We start from the raw sequence: 23,436 nt of genomic DNA, 5'->3' as shown, positions 1-23,436 counted from the left end.
GATTTCCAACCATGAAACATGGTTTTCTTGCCTCCCCTTCCCACTGCAGGCCCAAATACACTTGAAGTACTGCTCCTAGGATTTCTGGACATGAAAACATTTTGTTGGAATTAAGCTTTGGTCTGGATTCCAGCCCTCTGCTTCCTGGTTCACAGTAACCAAAATTTATGTCTGAATGAAGTAAGCCTATGGTTAATAGCAACTGTAAACTTTCTTTGAATGTCATGGTAAACTATGGTTATTACAGAGTTGGATGTGAAGGAAGAAAAATGACACATGTATGGGAAGTGCATGCTCCTGAGAACATTCTCAATTTATGGTTTGGCCATGATAGCGGAAGAGATTTTCTACTTCTACCAGAGAGCCTTTAAGAGAGATTCCTTGCAATGATGCCTAGAGCATCCAAACACAATGTCTATCACACTGTTGGAAGGAGCTTGAAAATATAGTTTACTGAGGTCAAGAGACAAGAGGAGAACAGTGCTTCCTAACTAGCAACGAAGAAGTGGCAAGGCATTAATGTTTCTGACTCACATCGCACATATACAGTTTCATGACTGCTACAAGAAATGGTGGCTTACAGGTATGAATGAGCCATCTCAGATCAAACTACAGAGGGAAACTAATGTATCATTTTGTACACAACGATTTCCCATGGAGTCAAGTCATATAGTCATGTGTTGAAGAACGAGTCATATATACGCATGAGTGAACCACCTCTTTCCTAGTTTTCAGTCATGTTCCATTCATTACCCATTATACTCCCTACCACGACATTGCTCATTTCCCAAGGAATTTTGATTAAAAGCAAACAAATAGAACAAATACATGAAGACAGTAGCAGGATTGCCAGAAACACATCAGCAATCTATATAATTTAATTCTGGGTAAAGAATCAGATTGTGTATAGAACTGTCAGACCTATCTTTTTGTGGAACATGGACTTTTCAAGTTTAGGGAACGAACACTTCTCTCCAAGCAATATTGAAAATAATTGGAGAGAGGGGGTAATCAAGTCATGTTACCTTCTAATAATTCTTCAAAGTCATCTACGAAGAACTCTCGTAATGGTGGCCGCTTGGGTCGTTTTAGGGTGTTGACCAGTTGCTGAATTTTTGCCGACACTCTGCTGCTTACTGGAACTCCTACAGAAGAGTGATCAATACATGTTTTCAGCAGTGGGTTGTTTTAAGTCTTGCACCATCAGATATAAACAGAAGAGACGCAACAACCCGAAGGCAAATTACAACGATCAAGTAAGACAGTTGTGACACTTTGTCACCCGAAGAACAAATACCATATTCCAATAAAAACAGGATCTGTCCAACATGGGCAACAACAATGTGACAATGGATCGGTCTTTATTTCTAAACCAGCAATTGTCAGGGACAGATCGGTCCTCTGGCAAAGGTCCTTCATTGCTGGAAGCCTTGAGGACAGCTAAGAATAACTGCGCCCACTAAATCCGTAATCAACCTTCCAAAGATTTATGCGATCTGAAGAGAAACCAGGGTCGAGTGTTTTTGTTAACATGGATGTAATGCCAATAAAGGTTGCTGAATTGAATTGAACCTTCCAAAGATCAGTTTAGCCACAGAGCCAGGTGGCCTAGAAGTCCTTTGTATAACTCCTTCCAGTCTCTTAAGTAGCCTTACATTCAGAGCTAATGCACTTTGTAAACCACTCTAAATGGGTGTTAAGTTGTCCTGATGGGCAGTATATAAATCAAATGTTGTTATTGTTATTTTCTGCCCAGGAAAAAACATAGCTGGTTAATCAGCCAAAGCTGGTCAAAGACACTCCTGGCCACAGATGCTACCTGCTTATCCATCAGAAGACCTGGGTCCAAGAGCACCCCCAACTAAAGACGTGTTCCTTCAAGAGGAATGTAACCCCATCCAGAATGGGTGACACCTTAAGTTCTTGGTCAGACTTTCCATTCACCAGTCGCACTTCCATCTTGTTGCGATTAAGCATTAGTTTATTAGCCAGCATCCACTCCAAAACTGCCCCAGGCACTGACTCAGGGTTTCTACAGCCTCTTTGGGATCAGCCAGAAGTGTGAGATAGAGCTGAGCATCATCAGTATATTGGTGGCAACCCAACTCATATTTCCAGATGACCTCACCCAGCAGTTTCATGCAGATGTTGAAAAGCAGAGAGATAAGATGCCCCACCTTCTGAAATCTACCCTGCAGGCAGGACTGGAACCACTGCAAAGGAGTGTCTTCCAATCCCAGCCCAGAAAGGTGGTCCAGAAGGATATGATGGTTAATGGTACTGGAAGCTGCTGAGAAGTCGAGGAGAATCAACTGAGTCATTTTCCCTTCTTTCTATCTCCTGGCACAAGTCATCTACCAGGGTGACCTAAGCTGTTGCCAATCCCGTAACCAGGCCTAACACCAAACTGGAAAGGATCCAAACATTCTTTCCTGGGGCCCACACATTCCTCCACCATTTTATACAACATACCATCCCCAGTTTCCATAAGTTCTGCATTCCCATATTTGGGTGCGACCCTTGCCGTTGAACCCTGTGGTCTTTCTACTTGTATTGAGTGTTCCGACGTGTAAGTAGTAACATCTGGAGGTGCAGAGTGGTTTTCTGCAAAAATAAAATTAAGGGGTTTAAATTATTTCTTCAAGCATTTTAAGTAGAATTTTGCTACTATATGAAGCAAAGATATATATTAAAATTAACATTTTTTTCAAGTATTGCAGCATTGGATTCTTATCGTACATTTGTACCTCCTACAGTATAACTTTTAATTTCCGAGGAGAAGGTTCAGGTTTCTTATCTACTGGTACCAACCCAGAAAGAATCTTGCTTAGTTCTCATAACTTAATTCCCATTACTTTCAAACAATTTAAACATATCTTAATTTTACCCTGATGGAAGCAACTAAGGTGTTGGAACAGTCATAAAGAAGTTATCCAAAATGCTAGTTCACTACAGGGGATCCATGTTAGACGCAAACTTCCCAATGCTGCTGTTGAGAAACCTCAGCACCTAAAGAGCTATGCACACCAGCTGCACAAAATGGACACCCCACAGGCCTTTGCTGGTGTTCTGTTTTCTGCCCTCAAAAACAAGTTGAAATAAACCAACAAAAAAATAGTTCCAGGTATCCACAGGTGACACAGAGAAAAAGCAGCAGCAGTTTTAAATTAATGCATTTCTATAAAGTAAAATAAGATGATGGGGTTAGCTGTGTGCCAAACAGGAGATCTGAAGGTACAGAAGAAAAGCTGGACAAACTAGAGGGAAAAATGGAGAAATATATGCTAAAGTAGCATAGAGCGCAGCAGTTTGCAGTTCTCCATTTTTAGCACTGGATCTACTTTAAATTTTGCTTGTTGAAACTGAGTATATTTACACTTTTAAATTTCATAAATATGCCAAATAGCGCAGTTTTATATGCAAATATTGATAAATGGTGCATTTTATATTGGTAAAGCAAAGAAATGTGTAGGTTTAATAAGAAAACACTGCATATATTTCATTCCTCCCCCCATTTATATTTCCCACTCCAACTAATTCCCTCTGGAAAAATACATCCCCCACCTCCCCCGAGCTTCAGATTCAGCTCTAGCACCAAAAGACTATTTCATGAGCACAACAAGGCTCTTTAATAGTAATCTCCTCCGCAAGTCACATAGCAAACTGCTCTTGAAACAAAAGAAACAGAAAAAATGTGCTTATAGCAAGATGGTTGGTGGGAGCAGCTGTTCAAAGGGGGAACTATCACCTAGGGTTGCCAACTCTGGGCTGGGAAATTCCTAGAGTTTGGAGGGAGGAGCCTGGGAGGAGTGGGGTTTGAGGAAGAGAGGGACATCAGCAAGGCATACTGTCATGCAGTCTACCCTCCTGTAGTTAGGCGAGCAGCTGCAGTTCTGAGATATCTCCAGGTGCCCCCTGGAGGTTGGCAATCTGAATCACCACATTCTGCTGAGCAAGCACAAGTATCCTGAATCATCCCCAGAGGCTGAAATCCTATGCACGCATATACTGAAATAAATTGGACTGAACTGACAGGCACAGATTCATGCACCTGAGTTACACACATTGTTTCTGTTATTAATACAAATAAAATTTCTATTGCTAATACAATTAAAATCAGGCAAACAATGCTTTTGTAGCCTCTCTCTCTCTCTCTCTCTCTCTCTCTCTCTCTCTCTCTCTGTGGGGGTGAATATTCAGAAAGCCAGTGAGATAATATTTTTTCCCTTTCTTCTAAGTAGACCTAACAAGCTATGCATGCTGCTTGGCTATTTATAAATGTGTTATAGAAAAGAACTGAAGCAGGAACCAAAATACTACGTTTCCAATAGCAGGCATAACTGGGTAACCTGCCTCGTGACGTTACTCAACCATTCGCAAGCGAATCCTTGCCTTTCACAGCTCAGTAACCCAACATGAATTCCTAAGTTATTTTTTCCCGGTCGCTTTTCAATTTGTACTCTTTGCACAGTCTTTTTGATTTACATATTGCTCCAAGAGGCAGGAAGCAATGCCATCTCAGGCTTAAACAAGTTTTCTGTTAAGAAGCTGACGCCATGCCCCTAAGACAAACTGAAACCATGTGGAATGGCTGCCACTGAGAACCAAGCTACAAGTGACGCCTGACACAGGTTGGACACTTGTCAGCTTCCTTCAAGTTCTGATGGGAAATGTAGGCATCCTGGTCTTGCAGCTGTAATGGGGAGCCAAGCTGTAAAACCAGGACGCCTACATTTCCCATCAAAACTTGAGGGAAGCTGACAAGTGTCCAACCTGTGTAAGGCATCACTTGTAGCTTGGCTCTGAGTTCAACCAAGGCAGGGTTTTTTAAAAGGTACACACACAGCTCTGTGCCATCCAAAGTTTCAATATGTCAGCCTTCAGAACAGTTGAGCCATTATACAAAAATCTTCTCAGGAAGCAACTCACTGATCTAAGCCTTCCGTTTGTTGTCATTGCTGCTGCCACAGAAGATCAACCAACAGAAGCAGGAAGGTGAGTGGAGGATGACAGACAAAACTAGCAATAATTCCGCACGCTTCTCCACACAATAATATTCTTTTAAGTATTTGGAATGTGTTTCTTTCTGTAACTGGCTTAGCACATTTTTTATTTCATTAGCCTCCTTGTCTATTGTTTATACATATAACATCAACAGAAGATTAGATAGCAATAAGAGCTGGAACGACACATTGTAATTCCCTGCCAATTTCGTCTAGTACATGAACCCAAAACACAAGAAGCGGAAGGGGACCCACATATTAACTCAACATCATGGGAAGTTTCTGGCCAGGAAGGGCCTACAAGTGAATCCGCTTGAAACAATGAACTGAAAGTTTCTAACTGCTGAGCTGCCTGGAAGGGTTTGTGCTGACAGGCCAGATGAAAACATTTTAAATACATTAAATCACCAAGGGTATGGAAGGGGGTAAGGGAGAAGATACGCCAAGGTTTGTGGGAAGACCCTAAGCCACTTCATAATTACTAACTAGTTGCTTGGCTGCCTTGCCAATAAAACCAATGCTTGTCTGCCTCTTAAAATGTAATATCTACACCCCTTTCCCATCCAATACTCAATATGAAGTGGATGGAGCATAGGTTAAGGACTCCTTAGACAAAATACAGAGTGCTCTTCTTGTATCTCATATAAGCCAGTTCTACACACTTATATGGGCTCTTACATGCATTCGTATACATTTCTTGAAAGTGCTTAAATTTTCCCATTAAATGAAAAGAGAAAGAAAGAACGAGAGAACGAAAGAGAAGAAAGAAACCACATAATTGACATCTTTTAAAAAGAAATTCTATCCTGCCTTTCCACACATTATAATTCCCTTACAGTCTTATTGATTCCCAAAACAGTCTTATTTATTTAATTGTATACTGCTTCTCTTCGGTTAAGAAGCGGTATACAATTACATTGGTTACATCAATTAAAATCAACAAAATAATAAAATCCAAAGAATCTAAACAAAACATATAACATGATAAAAAATACATAAAACCACATTAATCCTAGCCCTAGACTATAAAATCCTACAGATAAACATCAGTATTACAAGTAATTACTTTACCCAGCAAGTCTTAGAAGTAGTATCAACAGAAACCCATCAAAAAATAGCCAATGGCAAAATAGGTAGACGTTAACACAAAGTAACAAAGTTCCATACAACAGATTATACTGGACACATAAATGAGAGCAAGCAGCTCAGGATTGTAATCCATAGTTGGGGCACCACCATGGAAGAGGTCCTGTTGCTATAGCCGTTGATCTAGCTAGAAGACTGGGGCTCCCATAGCAGAGCTTCAGCTGATGACATCAGCAATATTGACAGTTTCACATGCAAGAAGGAAACCTTTTTACAGCCCATAACAGGAAGCAGTTTTCAGGAAAATGCTTGTAATGGTGCCAGGTGATTACCATTACATTTTGCAGCTGCAAGAGAAGGCAGTTGCATGTGATCATATAAACTGGCCTAATTAGATAAAGGGGTACCTACTTAACAATACAAAACCATCTTCCAAAAACCACCATTAGAAACAATGTTCTATGTTTTCAGGGGGTAGAGATCTGTGGTTGTAAATGAGTACTTATATGCAAACGTTAATTCATCAGTTATAATATAAGAACATTATAACTGATAAATTAACGTTTGCATGTAAGTGGTAGCAGTAGTTTGGACTAAGCAGAAGAGTCTGCAATTATCCTTTCCACTGAGAGCACTTTGTTTAGTTTGAATATCTTCTTCAGCTTATTTTCAAGGTAAGCGGCTTCCTGAGTTTTTAGTATTGGATTAAATTTGCCTTTACAATCTTAACAGCTATTATTCAAGAAGGAGCCAGGAAAATGTTAAAAGTACACATTAACAGAATCATATCAGATATCTCATCTGTTTGCTGCGTTTCTGCAGAAAACTTTTCTTGTGCCACTAAACAGACCCCCATCTTCCTTGGCATATTGATTTTGAAGTATCCTTACACTACAGACTCTCTATACCTCCACAGGAGGACACAGAACTATTTTATATTCTTCTAATTCAATGCAGGATGTCCCAGAGTTATTTCTACCTGCAGACACTCTTTGGGGTCATTCTCAGTGCAATCCTATGGTGAGTTACTCCAGCCTAAGCCCACTGAAGTCAATGGACTTAAACTGGAGTAACTAGTCAGGATTGCACTGTTTGTTTGCAGGGCAACCAATTACAAAATTTTCAGGAAATGATAGTGTGATGGACTCAGCTTCAGATGCTGAGATTTCTAGTCAGTTTGACATGTTTCCTCTCCCCCCCCCCCAATGTGGCTAGCCTGAAATGGCAGTTGGAGATGGAATGCTGGGGAAGCTGTCAGTTGGAGTGAGAGAGAAAAGAAGAGAGTGAAAGGGAGTGGGAGCCTGGCTTTTGACCAGAGAGGGTCAGATAGAGAATCCTCTGTGAGAGGAAATGTTTGTGAAGCACTGTCAGTCCTTGGACTAAAGTGGGAAAAACCAGCACTAACTCCTGCTTAGATTCGAGAGATCTGGGAATTATAGTGGGCCAAGGAAGTGGGTAGAGAGGAGTCTCCCCTTCAGCGCCAGGAACAGGGTTATAGCTCATAACTATAACATCTGCCCAGCATCTAGTAAGGGTTTGTCTCAGTGGAGCACCCTTAAGTCTGGAGAGGAGGGGAAGTCCTGCTGCGTGTGTGCTTTGAAAGTATAACATTTGTTAAGCAATGTCAACCTCTGAATTAAGCCAGCAATTTAGAGTTATACCAAGTGTTTAGTGCCTCACACCAGTGAAGTTTCTGTACAAAAACCTTTCTGTTACGTCAGTTTGAACATCTGCCTACCTGCCTTTTGATTTTAACTTTCTGTAAATAAACCTCCTGTTACATTTTGAACCTCCTCAAGCCTTGTGTGCCAGTTTCTGCTAAAGGGAAGCGCAAACCCCTGATCTGTCCCCTACTAAGACTTGGCTGGGTAACCATTTTTAATAATCCTTAAGCGTGGGACAAGAAGGAAAGATGAAGCTTATCATCAACCATGCTACCAGAGGCTTCCCAGCCCAGTATACAGCTTCATAGGCTTAAAGAGGAGAAGTTTTACCTCAGGGTAGGGGAAGGTCAGCCTAAGCCTGAGAGCCAAACTACAAGTGACATCTTACACAGGTTGGACACTAGTCGGCTTCCCTCAAGTTTTGATGGGAAATGTAGGCATCCTGGTCTTGCAGCTGTAATGGAGAGCCAAGCTGTAAAACCAGGGCGCCTACATTTCCCATCAAAACTTGAGGGAAGCTGACAAGCGTCCAACCTGTGTAAGGCGTCACTTGTAGTTTGGCTCTGAGTTGCACGTGGGTTTGTGGCAGATGGATTCAGCCAAGTGGACCGGTGCCACTGGTTGCAATGTAGCAGGAAGAACAATTTATTACCCACTCTCCTTTCTGAAGAATGACTCATCACACGGGGTCTGGATTCTTTTTACATAGCAAAAGGAATACTGAAACCAGAAAGCTTCCCGATCCACACCTGTTCACTTCTACTCTTAAGACTATGCGAAAATGTGTGTGTGTGGGGGGGGGGAGACACATTTTGCATAGAGCATCTGTCATTGAAATAGTGCATTGCATGCTTTGCATAGTTGAAAGCGAGAGAAAATTAACTCAATAGACATGTACACTGCCTAAGTGGCTTGCAGATGACATACCAGGCCAAAAATAAAAAAAGTCATTTTGAGATAGTAGCCACCAAGATATGCTGAGGGTGCATCCTCTGATATATAAGCTCAGCGGCCCCCATTAAGTAAAATTAAGTTGTTTCAGAAGAAAAATGACTCTGATCAACATATGCTGGTGGTAAATATAGGAACAGTGACAGCTGTAGGACTTCAAAGTGCCTCCTCCCCCACAAGCATATTCATTTGCATTGCCCCATATTCCTGTCCCTTTCAATAAATTTACATCGCCAGCTCACAAGTTCAGCAGCTGCTCTCCAATACAAGAGCAAGATGACTGCGGATGTTCTTGCCACTCGACCAGAACAGCCCCCATAGTTTTACTAAGCTACAGTTCCATTAAAAACAAAAAGTTGTAATGGATTCCTGCTCCTATCTAGGAACTCATCAGGCCTTCATCTCATTTCAAACTTCGATGATGAAATGGCAAGAGTAAATAATGACCATGTACCAATTGGTAAGTAAACAGGAGAGGGGGTTGCATGGTGCAGTGGCAGCAAGGTCATATGGAGCCAAATACTATATTTAGACATAGTACAGGTATCACAGTTTTTGTGGCAAAAAAAAGTGCTCAGATAAAGGACAGTTATGCCCAGGGCTTTTTTTCTGGGAAAAGAGGTGGTGGAACTCAGTGGGTTGCCCTTGGAAAAAATGGTCACATGGCTGGTGGCCCCGCCTCCTGATCTCCAGACAGAGGGGAGTTTAGATTGCCCTCCGCACCGCCAAGCAGTGCGGAGGGCAATCTAAACTCCCTTCTGTCTGGAGATCAGGGGGCAGGGCCACCGGCCATGAGACCATTTTCAAGAGGTTCCGGAACTCCGTTCCACCGCGTTCCTGCTGAAAAAAAGCCCTGGTTATGCCACTAGAAAGGTTGAGAAAGGGCCCAAGCCTGCTCTTCTCTCCTGCATTCACAGCCATGCAAGCTCTAATATCAAATACCGCACTAAATATCACAAAATTTTATTTAGGCATAGAGACTAATCACAATCGATACACCCAATTTCCACTAATTTATTTAATCCCCTTTTAATGCTATTGTGGCTAGTGGTTTCACCTCATCATGTTGCACTGAATTCCTGAAGATAATTATGCAGAGGTGTATTACTTATCTTGGTTCTGTTGACCATAACCTTCATTGGTAGTTCTATAACTTGCTTAATTTTATAAATCTGTGTCATCCTCACCCCTCAAGTCATCTTCATTTTATAAATCTGTGTCATCCTCACCCCTCAAGTCATCTTTTTAATAAACTAAACAGCCCTAAACTCTTTAGTGACTCTTTGTGGGGAAAGTATGGGAACCATTCCTTTACTCCTCTCCTCCGCTTCCACAAGGATAGGTCTTCTTAGTCCATGATTACTATATTTCTCAGGAACTGTAGGCAAGGGACTTTGTCAAGAGCTTTCTTAGAAGGCTGTATAGATAATGTCTACCTTTATGGTTCTTTCCTATCTCGTGACTTGTTCAAGAGGGTGTTGAGTCATGACTGCACATTGCAGAAGCCATGCTGATTCATCTTCAGTAAGATTTATTCTTTTATAATCCTAATATATGGAAAACAAACCTGAGTTTTCCATACAGCGTATTGCTTCTTGAATAATATACTTTACAGTATACGTTTGCTGTATTATTATTATTAATAATAATAATGCTTACTAATCATTCTTCTAGACAGATGAGTACCCCACTTATTGTTATCCCCACAATACAGCTGGGGGGCTAGGGCTGAGAGGAGTGGCTTATCCAAGGCTACCTACTGAGTTCATGGGCGTAATGGAACTCAACCCAGCAGAGTGCTGATTCACAGCCCAACCGCATAACCACTATGTTACAGCAGCTCTGCATTCATATTACATTTGCAAACATATTCTTAAAGCATATTAGGAATAAAGCAACCCTAACATACTGATTTCAATGGACATACATTCTAAAAGGCTGGCATTTTTACAAAGAAATGTAGCTCGATCTACAGGTTTCAAAGTAGGTAACGTAATTTACAAAATCACCACCACCCAACTTGAATATCCAGTTTGTCACTGCTCACCAAGTGATGACAAGCTGTTGCATGGCCACCATGGCAAACTGCAGTGTGAGAAACCAGCGATTCACAACTCCCATTCAGAAGAGAATTTTACTACACATACAGTGCAATCCTAAGAAGAGTTACTCCAGTCTAAGCCCATTGATTTCAAGAGGATTAGACTAGAGTAAATCTTTTTAGGATTGCACTGATTTACACTTAATGAAAGAAACAGGAGGGAGGGGCAAAATTCCCATGGTGGGGGGCAAATACCAATGACTGGCTTAATGAAGGACTTGGCACTCACCCACCAAGTTACTACTATGTTGCAACCTACTGGCCCCAAGAGTTGGCCTGTCTACACCACTTTACATATTCTTATTTCTGTTGGAGACCATCAAACAGAACTATGGGCAAACCAAAAGTATTATATAAGATTTTTTCCTCTTCTGAGAGAAGGGAAAAAGTAAGAGCACGTTTGTCATGAATTTGCATTGTAGCAGTCATTCGAATATTACTTTTAGAAAGCATAGTTAGAAAAGGTCATGTCATTTGCCTTAACAAATCTGATATTTTAAAAATATGATTCCATGGGTCTGTTCTTCAACAGAGTTACATAATTCATACATTTTGTCACTTATTTTATGCCCTCCAACTTATCTGTGCTGGCTTAAGGTGCTCTGGAATCATGCCAACACAACAATCCTAGGCTTGAATTCTAGGGGGAAAGCTCTGTAACTACCACTCCATTAACAAAAATAAAACAAAAACTACTACGGACATGGAATTCCTCTTTGGATTCTACTCAAGGGAGCTCTGACTCTCAAAAGTTCATACCCTGGAAATCCTAAGCAGAGTTACTCCAATCTAAGCCCATTGAAATCAATGAGCGTAGACTGGAGTAACTCTGCTTAGGATTTCACTGTTTGTTGTCTTTAAGGTGCTCCTGATCCAAAATCTTGCTCATCCACTAAGGACCAACACAACAACCCACCTTAAACTAACAACAAGCCTGAATTTGCTTTCTTTTAACAACAACAATAACAACAACATTCGATTTATATACCGCCCTTCAGGATGATTTAACACTCACTCAGAGCGTTTTACAAAGTATGTCATTATTATCCCCACAACAACAAACACCCTGTGAGGTGGGTGGGGCTGAGAGAGCTCTTAGAAGCTGTGACTGACCCAAGGTCACCCAGATGGCTTCAGATGGAGGAGTGGGGAATCAAACTTGGTTCTTCAGTTTAGAGTCCCGCATTCTTAACCACTACACCAAACTGGCTCTCTTTTAAATAGCAAGCGCAAAAACAAAAATTAGGTTTGAGCATACAAAACCTTTTTCTGCATGTATTTTATTGTACTTATTTAAAATATTTCTATGCTGCCTTTCTATTCAAATAGGTTCTTCAAGGTGGAGAACTTAAAACATTTTAAAAAATGAACATTTAAAATATTTAAAATAAACTATATATACAATAATTCAATACAAACTTACAAAAACATAGACTATACCACGGGGTACTGTATGTTGATATAGATGTGCTACTTCTGGATAGTGTCCGCTTCATTAAATATATCGTATTGAATTATGTATGCTTTGCTTCAGCAATGTTTCATTTCTATATTCAGATTTGCCCCTCTGCCTGCTGATTGCTGGGAGGCAGGAATTAGCCCTAGTCAGGGCTTTTTTTCTGGGAAAAGAGGTGGTGGAACTCAGTGGGTTGCCCTCAGAGAAAATGGTCACATGGCTGATGGCCCCGCCCCCTGATCTCCAGACAGAGGGGAGTTTAGATTGCCCTCCATGCCGCTCAGCGGTGTGGAGGGCAATCTAAACTCCTCTCTGTCTGGAGATCAGGGGGCGGGGCCACCAGCCATGTGACCATTTTCAAGAGGTTCCGGAACTCTGTTCCCCCACGTTCCCCCTGAAAAAAAGCCCTGGCCCTAGTGCAAAGTGCATGTGTACACCCATGTACTATGCGATGGCGTCACTTCTGGTGGGGCCGGGAGAATGTATACAAATTGAATATGCAAGGGAAGTCCATGGAAGTACTGCCTCCCCTCCTCCCAATCACCAGAAAGACCTGGAAATCCTTCCAATGACTGTTATTGGAGGTATGCCCAGTAGAACAAAGTCTTCGCCAGCAGGAAGAAGAAAAAAAGAGGGAGACAGACAAATCTCCCTCAGGAAGGAGTTCCAAAGTTTCGATGCCACAATCAAGAAGGCTTTCTTGGGTTTCCCCCTGTCTAGCTTCAAAGGGCAAAGGCACCCGAAGCAGGGCCTTTGAAAGACGACTGCAGTGTACAGTAAATACATATCAGAGAAGGTGATACTTAAAATTCTACTTCCAGTACCTTGTTTTCCCCATAGCCACCAAATAACAAAAGCATAACCATTTTTCTAATCAAATATATTATGATTACTATTAATAGAATCTTTTACTTCAACTGACAGGGTCACATATTGTGTCAGAAACCAGGAAGTTTACTCTGGTCTATAAAACAAATCCCAATTCTCACCAACACCAACCTGCATATTTAACTCAAAAGCATCACTACCTACTTCATGCATTTGATTAAGTAATCTCTTCCCACAAAATTTCAGAGTCATCTTCAAGGGGCTGCAAGAATTTTCATCTTTTAAGTCTTCAGTCTCGTCAGATCTAGAACCCACCTTTAATTCCAACAGACAATAGAAGCCCTACTTCTAACAAACATACATCTTTCCCTCTGTTAGTCTCATTGTCCAGCCACCTGGAGTCCAGGGCCTTTTCCAGACGGCTTACCTGCCTCTGGAACGTCGCGCCATGTTGCGGGGAAAACGCGAAACATCGCGTTTTCTCGCGCGAGTTTTGCACGATGTCGCGCAACGTCGCGCAAAACTCGCACGAGAAAACACGATATTTCGCGTTTTCCCCGCAACATGGCGCGATGTTCTGGAGGCAGGTAAGCCGTCTGGAAATGGCCCAGGACTCAGAACTGTATTTTGAAAGGTAGCTTAATGCCCTTAAGAGAAATTTCTTCAAGGGCTGGCTTTAATAAGAATTTAACTTTGTGTATCTATGCAAGGTACAACTGTGGTTTCTGATTTTTTTAATGGTAGTACTGCATTTTTTTTTAACAACTTTAAAACCTATCGCACCACAGCAATAGTTGGATACCTGGTATTTTAGGCAATCTATGCTACTAAATTTATGCAACGACTGTGTTTAGAATTCATGCCTGGCCAGCCCATTGTGATAATAATTAGCTATTAATTCTTTGTTTTAAGCTTTGTTTGGAACATTATGCATCTGTCTCAAAGGATTTAAAGGTTAATTTGCAAATGCAAATGCATTACGAACAACTGTCAGTTAATTAATCTCTGTGTACTACAGAAAGGGCTTAATATTGACCAAATAGAACTAGCTCTTGTAATGACACAGAAGTGACTTCCTCTATTTAGCCACAGCACACAGACCTACAAGAACGACTTTCCTGCTCATGCCTCATGATGGGAAGTATGCAAAATAAGGGTTAACAACAGGGAAGTTCTCAGTAAATTATACTTCCAGGCTTCACATACATAGGTCCCAAACATGCCAAAATGTCATATTTTTTCCTTCAGCGCAAACAAACCATGCCACATCAGCATATTTACAGCAACTTGACATAGTACTTCCCCTCTCCCATTTCTATGTCAATGAGATCTGGACTAGTGTTAGGCTCAAATGCTCCCTCTTCACTAGGGCTGCCAATCCCCCACCCTGGGTGGGGGAATCCCCTGTTCCCACCTCCTCCCCCCTGACCCCACTTACCTGGCCAGCGGGGGATGCACTCCAGGAGGTGCAGCGCCCCCATGCCCCACCCCATCCCGCAACGGGCCCGTTTTGGGCTGAATTGGGCCCACAGGGGGGGAATTCAGCCCTTCGGCAAACGCACAAGTGCATGCTGGGTCGCCCTTTGACCTACGTGATGACATCACTTCCCGGAAGTGACGTCATCGGAAGCGCCGGGAGCGCATGCCTGCATTCCCATTCCCCCACTGGGGGACTCAAGGGACCTGGCAACCCTACTCTTCACCCCTTATTTCCCTGCACACAGATGGTAACATCCTAACTAGGTGATCTCAGTTTATTTGAGCAAGACTTGCTTACATTCTAAATGTGGAGGGGCCACGTGTGGTCTCCTGTTACTGCACAAAGAAATGGCAGGGAAGGAGGGGATTAAGACCTGCCAAAGATACAGTGGATGGTGATGCAGGACAGGGAACTTGTCATCAACATCAAGATTACACTAACGCATGCAGACCCAGACTTTCTGAACCTGAGAGCACCTTTGGAACTTTGAAAAAAGATGGTGAGCACTACCACAAAATGGCTGCCAAAGAAGAAGAAGCCAAAACTCAAATGGTTGCTGCTGGAGGTTGAACCTCCCTCCTCACTTTGCAAAAGTATCACAGAAAAGGAATAAAAAGAAATGAAGAAAATCCTGAGGAAGAGGGAGAAAGAGAAGGGAGAGGAAAGCCCAAAAGGGGAATGGAACCGTAAGCCCTGGTGCTTTCCAGTCTTCCTGATGCTTTACTGGCTCCAGATGCTCTCATAGTTGTGGAAAACCTTTTCATCTGAATGAGGGCAGCCAATAAAAAACCTTGCCTTACAATGGCCACACTCACTTTCTGAAAAGCTTGACAGGCACCAGAAGTACTGGCAAGAGCCATGGGCACCATATGGAGTAACTGCTCTAACTGCCCAAGTCCAGTCATTGGGCAAAGGCTCTTTAGGAGAACCTACAGGGTTTGCAGATTGTATCTCAACTGGCAAGATCTTGGTAGTTGCTTTTTTCCAGTTAGGGTACTGCTGTTTTTAAATATTTGTTTTAATCTTTATTAAATACTCTATTCCCAAATACTTTGTTAGCCACTCTGCAGCTTTCCAAATCAAAAGGAAGGCCTTAAATATTTCAAGTAGCTACGGTTTACCAACAGTCCCATGGAATTCAGATTTAGAAGACCATTTTTTTTTTTAAGTAGCTCATAAATCCATAAAAGAGCTCAAGGAGCACTGAAGTTTTCTTCTCAATTCAAAATTTAAATCTCACGTCAGCCATAACCACACTACATAGTCTCACTGCTCATCAGCAGTATAGCAGAGATAGAGCAACAATACTGGAATACCTTGGTAAACCTTACAACAGCTCCCTGAACGCAGAATGGTTTTAGATATTTGAAATGATTAATATAAAAAACAAGAACAATCAACAGTAGCCATGACAATAGCTAAATGGAAAGCTATCTCCTTTATATTTTCGGGCCACAACAAAGAACCATGATTAAAATGAACAGTCTTGTAATAGCAGCCTGGAAAACGTTATAAAAAATATCCATAGTCTGATCCCTGGATGTATTGCGTGTTCCAGTCTTTTATCATTATTCCCCCTTCCTGGAAGGGAAGGAGATTCAGCATTCAAAGAGGGGGCAGCGGGAATCCCATATTCTGCACTGGACTCTGAAGGTTAGATCCCCATTGAGTTCAGAATGGAAGTTTTTCTGTTCTTCACAGTCAGAGGCATTGAATGCTGTCCTTTAAAAATTCATATTTATCACAGTTAGCACTTTGAGAATGTAACAGTCTGTCGTATTGTGGCATCTCCCACAGAAAGAGTAGACTGCAGAGGGAGCTCCCCAGATGGAAGTATGGGCATTTGTATGTCTTTCTCATTAAGAGCACATTGTTATTTCTGAATAATTGGGGTGAGGGAGTCCTAGCCACTCTGTGCTGTCCTACTTATTGGGTATGAATGAAGCATCCTGATTACCAATGCATTACTGGACTGCTTCACTTAAAAATTGTACTGCATGGGCAGGAAAACAGTCTGCAGGACTGACTCTTCTTTATTACATGGAGAAAGGAACACCACTGGACTTATTAAAGACGTCTCTTTTATTTAAGGGAGTAAAAGAAGACTTGTATGATATCTCTGTTCCAGGAAAGAGACTCAAAACTGGCTCACCCACAATCCCTACCTGCTAACAAGCTTTTAAGGAGACCGCCTTACATGCCCACCATGCTGAGAGAGGTCATTTCTGAGCACCTGTCTACCATCTAATTGAGAAGTTGAAATAACTTAACATATGTCAAAGCGGCAGCCGCGCCTGGAACCAATCTGGTCCTCGGATTCCTTCCACAGCCTAGATTTTTAAGAGCAACTGGTGACTTGACTTCTTAATACAAGGTATTATCAGAGCCGTCTACATATTTTGCCAGCAGAAGCAAGCCCCAAGGAGCTGCTTCTTCTCTCTGCATGCAGGCCCTTGCATCTTGTGGAGGGATTCTGTGCCACTTACCAAGAGCGTTCTGGGCAGTTCTCATTATTATTGTGGAAGTACTAGGGCATGAACCAAGTGACCCATGCAAAAAGTCTCATTGCACAGTATGCCTGTAGCCTCCATACAGAAAGACACAAACATGTGCAGGTGTCAAACCAAGCAGAAATGTACCAGGGGGTGGGTGGGGAGGGTTACAGTCATGCCTGCAGCTTTCATAACCTCCATGCATTGATATTCACTCCTGCACTAGGACCAATGTACAAAATTCCTAACAGGTGACAAGATCTGAACACATGACCTATTCCTTCCATATCTGTACATGAATGTGACAGACTGCACATTCATGGTCTCTGACCTGTGCGCTGTAGAGCCGGACTCCTCGGTCAGTTTGCCAGCTGGGTTCAGGAGTGCAGAGCAGCAGGGGCCTGGAGCTAGATGTTGAAGCTTGGAGCACAGTGCTTGCACCCAGCAGACTGGTTGATCCAGCAGTGCAGCCTTTTCAAGCCTCAGTCTCAGCTCCATCTGGAGGCTGCGCTGGGCTCTGGCCAGAATCCTGTGATGACTCAGCACTGTGCTCTGGGTTTAAAGGGAGTTTAAAGCACCCCTCGCCATTTCAAAATCCCACAGAGCGGTCTGGAAACCAACTAGAGCCATAAATCTTTGGTTGAAGACCATCATACTGAGTTCCTCTGGCCCTGGCAGAAGGAAGAGATGCAGCCATCGGGGCTTGAAGCAGATAATGGTTTGACCACCACATGGGCATTACATTCAGCCTATTCTCTAGACACTTTGGAAATGAGCTCTTTCTCAACAATACAAACATAAATAAAACCCCTAACACCCCAGCATTTACAAGAGAGATGCTGTGCCAACTCTAAAATTAACAAAATGCCACATTATTTTTATAAAGATATAATTGAAGACAACGTTCAGATTTGGTGACTAATGCAACCTTTCATAATTGGGATAAATTTAATTCTCCAAGTCATAATGAGGAGGAAATTTCAACAGGAAGACACAGAAGCGTTCCAAATGCAGGGATTTAACCAGCTGAGAACACAATAGGTTTCTTTTAACAGTTCCGAGCTTGTCTGTGGAGAAAAGCATAACAAAGCAGGTGCAAGATACTTCCATAACAAAGCTCCACTTAGCTCAACCTGGTTATGGGAGAAGGTGGGCTACAAAACAACACAGGCAGATGCCCTAAGGAATACTACTGCAAGAGAACTAAGGACTTGGGCTACAAATAAGTATGCTTCTGCTCCAAGCTAGTAAAGTCTTTTAGTTTTATTTGCCAGCCAACGATTTCATTTTCCTGCATCAGCTCTCAACATCCTAGCTTTCCTAGTAATGATGTCATTACAATGAAATTTTTAAAAATGAGACGTGCATTGGCTCCTTAGAAGTGACCATCCTCAAATTAATTTGGAGGTAAGACAACAAACAACCACAAAGGATGACAACCGCTATCCTGCGAGACTGTTCAGATCACTGCTACTACATTCTTAGATATGTTCTTAGATACAGGGCTTTTTTTTCAGCTGGAACGCGGTGGAACGGAGTTCTGGAACCTCTTGAAAATGGTCACATGGCCATCACAATAAAACGTAGTGATATTTAGTGCGGTATTTGATATTGGAGCTTGCATGTGTGAATGCAGGAGAGAAGTGCAGGGTTGGGCCCTTTCTCAACCTTTCTAGTGGCATAACCAGGGCTTTTTTTCAGCAGGAACATGGTGGAACGGAGTTCCGGAACCTCTTGAAAATGGTCACATGGCCGGTGGCCTTGCCCCCTGATCTCCAGACAGAGGGGAGTTTAGATTGCCCTCCGCGCTGCTTGGCAGTGCAGAGGGCAATCTAAACTCCCCTCTGTCTGGAGATCAGGGGGCAGGGCCACCGGCCATGTGACCATTTTCTCCGAGGGCAATCCACTGAGTTCCACCACCTCTTTTCCCAGAAAAAAAGCCCTGCTTAGATACATTCTTAGGACCACATAGTGAAGAGACAGTCAACATTCAACATGTAATGCAGCAAGTAATCCTAGGAATAAAGACTTTGAAAAAAACCAAACCTGTGATCCTTAACAAGCTTACTTGGAAGCAAGTTTGATTAAAATCATTGCTATGCCTGCTTGGAAGCAAATTCCAGTTTGGACAACACTAATGACCCAATCCTGTACACATTTATTCAGAAACTAAATCCCATCATTTCTGTAAAACAGGGTTAACATACCTGTAACTTATGTTCATCGAGTTCTTCTGTGCCGACACACATGGGTACTGCGCACGCGCAGGCCAGCCGCCGGAAGATTTTTTTATCGCTTTCCCAGCTCCGAAGGGGCCGTTTGCCGCGCGCCTCAGCGACCGTTTCCCGCCCAAACGGTCACATGCTCCTCCAGCGGCCAACGGCCCCTTCCCTCAGTTCTCCCTTGCCGCCGCTCATCCAACACACAGAGCCATAGCCCCGAGAAGACAAGAGCCATAGCCCAGCCAAGTACAGCGATCTGCGTTGGAGTTCACAGCGGGGTAGGAGGGAGGGTTGTGTGTCGGCACAGAAGAACTCGATGAACATAAGTTACAGGTATGTTAACCCTGTTTTCATCTTCGTTCTTCTGTGCCTCCACACATGGGAGAGTACCAAGCTTCACACAATAAGGAAGGTGGGGTGAAATCCAACTCAATTTTATTATACAACAAGAAAGGAACAAGACAACATATATACACATACACATATGTTACAAAAGAAAACATACCAACCCCACAACATCCAGCAAGTATAAATACATATCTATATATATATATATACATCATATACAGCGCCTCCACCTCCCCATTGGAGCATATTAACCAGCATACTCCTAGGGAAACAAGGAATGGAGGACAGCCCTAGCAACAGCTACATCCTCATTGGCATTCACATCCACAGCGTAATGCCGTACAAAGGTATCGGCGGACGACCAAGTTGCAGCCCTGCAAATATTAGCTAAAGGTATACCCTTGAGCAGGGCCGAAGATGTCGCCTGGGACCGTGTGGAGTGAGCCCTGACACCCAAAGGACAGTCCACCTTAGCCGTGGCATAGGCCTTCACAATGGCTGTCACAATCCAACGTGACACCGTCTGTGCAGACGCCCTGCGGCCCTTGTCCTTCGCCCCGAAACACACAAAAAGGTAAGGACTGTTCCTGAACACCCTTGTTCTTTCCAAATAAAAAGCCAAAGCTCTCCGCAGATCTAAACTGTGGAGGGCCTTTTCCCCCTTAGTAGAAGCTTCAGGGAAAAATACAGGCAGAGAAATCTCTTGTGAAAGGTGGAAGGTTGCCACCACCTTGGGCAGGAACGAAAGACACGGTCGCAAGACCACCTTATTCGCATGAAAGCGAAGGAACGGGGGGTCTGCCCTAAGAGCAGCCAGTTCGCTGACCCGTCTGGCAGAAGTGATCGCCACGAGGAATGCCACCTTGTAGGAGAGCAAGTCCAGAGGGCACGTAGCCAAAGGCTCAAAAGGGGGCAACATCAACCTGGCCAGGACCAGGGAGAGAGACCACTGGGGCACAGGGGGTGACACAGGCGGGTAAAGATTAAGCATCCCTTTCAAAAACTGGCGGGACTTCTGGTGAGAGAAAACCGTGCAGCCATCCACCCGATCATGGAACGCAGAGATGGCCGCAAGGTGCACCTTCAGAGATGCTACACTAAGGCCCTGATCTTTCAGCTCGCAAAGATAATCCAAGACCATCCCCAAGGGGCTATCCCGAGGCGCCACCTTCCTAGAGGCAGCCCAAGCCTCAAACCTACTCCACTTCGCCTTGTAGGCACGCCGTGTGGAGGGCTTCCTAGCGTTCAGTAGGACCTTCCTGACGGGCTCAGAGAAGCCTAGGGACGGGGCCGAATCCGCCAAGCGGTCAGGTGTAGTTTCCTGGGCTCGTGATGGAAGAGCTCCCCGTATAGGAGGAGATCCCTCCGGGGCGGAAGGGCCACGTAAGTTCGGCCGGACATCTCCAGCAGCTTCGGGAACCAAAGCTGCCGTGGCCAGAACGGAGCCACTAAGATGCAGTCCGTGTTGTCCCTCTCCACCTTGCACAGCACTCTGGGTATGAGAGGGACGGGCGGAAACATGTAATGTAGTCCCCGGGCCCAAGTAAATTGGAAGGCATCCCCAATAGAGAGGGGATCGCTTCCTGCCCGAGAACAAAAGACCTCGGCCTTGGTGTTCGCCGACGTCGCAAACACGTCTATGCTTGGGCGACCCCACTTCCGAAAGATCGGCCCAGCGTACTTTGCGTTGAGCCCCCATTCGTGATTCAGCATGTGTACCCTGCTGAGAGTGTCCGCCTGCACATTGTCCGACCCAGCTACATGAATGGCGCGAAGCGTCACCCCATTCCTGATTGCCCATTCCCAAATGAGCGTGGCCTCCCTGCAGAGGATCATGGACACCGTGCCGCCCTGTTGGTTTAGGTAATACATAGCGGTAGTGTTGTCCGTCTGCACCAGCACCTGATGGTTCTGCAAGATTGCTGTGAACGACATAAGTGCAAAACGAACAGCCCTCAGTTCAAGCACATTAATATGGAGACCCTTTTCTCTCTCAGACCACACATCCTGAACACACAGCTCCCCACAGAAAGCCCCCCACCCCTGCAGAGAGGCGTCCGTGGTTACGGAGAACTCGGGATGATGGAAACCAAATGGGGTCCCTTTAAACAAATTAACATCCGACAACCACCAGTCAAGAGAGGATATAACGGCTCTGGGAACAGAGAATTTAGCAGTCGGAGGATGCTGTAAAGCATTGTATCTCCTCACAAACCAATTCTGGAGCGGGCGCATCCGCAGCCTCGCAAAAGGGACCACCGGGGTCGCAGCAGCCATATGCCCTAGCAAGCATTGAATCATGCGCACTGGCTGATAACGATTCCGTTTAAACAGGGTTACCAGTCTCTTCAAAGAACGTGCCCGCTCTGGAGGCAATACAGCCTTAGCCTCCACTGAGTCGAACACTGCCCCAATATAAGGCACAACACGGCTAGGTGTCAGCTTAGATTTTTCAAAGTTAACCAGGAGGCCCAAGCGTTCGCAAGTGTCTAGCACCAATGCCACATCTTGCAGCAGCTTAACCTCCGAGCTCGCTGTTATGAGCCAATCATCGAGATAGGGGTAGATGGTACAGCCCTGCTCTCGAAGAAAGGAAACCACAGGAGCCACGCACTTAGTAAACACACGTGGGGCTGTGGAAAGGCCGAAGGGGAGAACCTTGTAACGGAATACCCGTTGCTTGTAAACGAAGCACAGAAATCTCCTGTGCCCCTCCAAGATCCCCACGTGGAAATACGCGTCCTTTAAATCCAGGACAGCGAACCAATCCCCCTTCCTCAAAAGGGCAATTACAGCAGGCAGTGTGATCATCCTAAACTTGGTGACCCTTAGAAAGGCATTTAAGCCCCTAAGATCCAAAATGGGACGTAGACCCCCGTCCTTCTTAGGGACCAGGAAGAACCGGGAAAAGAAACCCTTCTCAGACTCCACAAATGGCACCTCTTCCACAGCACCCTTAGCCAAGAGGGACCTAATTTCATCCTCCAGCTCAACCAAGGTATTATTCACCGCACTCAGCGGTGAAGTACACATCGGCAGTTCAGTGAATTCCAGCCCGTACCCCTTATCAACAATCGTTAAGACCCATGAGTCAGATGTTATTGACTCCCATTCAGACAAAAAAGGACTGAGTCTGTCTGAAAAGTTCAGGGCTGCCGCAGGGCCGGGTCCTCAGAACTGCCTTCCAGCCCCTTGCGGATCTTTCTGCTGGGGTGGAGGTTGAGACGAGCGGGGCTTGAATGGCCTACGCCTCCTGCCCTGGTGTTGCGCTGGGGTATACTGGCGCTGCGAAGTAGGGTACTGCGGATAATACGGACGGGGTTGGTATCTGCTGCGGTACTGGTAGGGATTATACCTTGACGAGTACCGAGGCTTGAACGTGGACCTGTCCGCCGGAGTGACCCCCAGGGAGCGAGCCGTCTGCCGGTCCTCCTTCTTCTTTTTAAGCGCCTCGTCGGTGGTGGTAGAGAAGAGGGAGTCACCCTCGAAGGGCAGACGTTCAATCTTGGCCCTCACCTCCTGCGGGAGGGCAGTCGACCGCAACCACGAGTGCCTCCTCAGAAGCACCGCTGACGCCATACCCCGAGCAGCCGTGTCAGCCGCATGACTTCCAGCATTCATCTGTTGTTTTGATAATCGTACTGCCTCCGTCTGCAGCAACGACACCACCGCCTTCTTGTCAGCAGGGAGGTCAGTGACATAGTTGGCCAGCTTCTCCCATAGGTAGAGCTGATAGCCCGCCATAATTGTTTGATAGTTGGCTATCCGGAGGGCTAAAGCAGCGACTGAGTACTGACGTCTACCC

General features: G+C 44.3%; 1 protein-coding gene across 2 annotated transcripts in view; it reads right to left on the bottom strand.

Annotated features, from left to right (window-relative positions):
- DIP2C (disco interacting protein 2 homolog C) overlaps positions 1–23,436 on the bottom strand; it is a 347,378-nt gene that overhangs the window by 85,495 nt on the left and 238,447 nt on the right. For both annotated transcript variants that reach the window (XM_054991506.1, XM_054991505.1), the window contains 2 exons: positions 2,473–2,604; positions 1,026–1,145 (listed from right to left, as the gene is read on the bottom strand). In XM_054991506.1, the coding sequence (XP_054847481.1) occupies positions 1,026–1,145; positions 2,473–2,604 (252 nt within the window). The remainder of the gene's footprint in view (positions 1–1,025; positions 1,146–2,472; positions 2,605–23,436) is intronic.

This window comes from Eublepharis macularius, chromosome 11 (assembly GCF_028583425.1).
Source record: "Eublepharis macularius isolate TG4126 chromosome 11, MPM_Emac_v1.0, whole genome shotgun sequence".
NCBI lineage: Eukaryota > Metazoa > Chordata > Lepidosauria > Squamata > Eublepharidae > Eublepharis > Eublepharis macularius.
The sequence above is the reverse complement of the archived record's forward strand: the minus strand, read 5'-3'. Positions and strand labels throughout refer to the sequence as shown.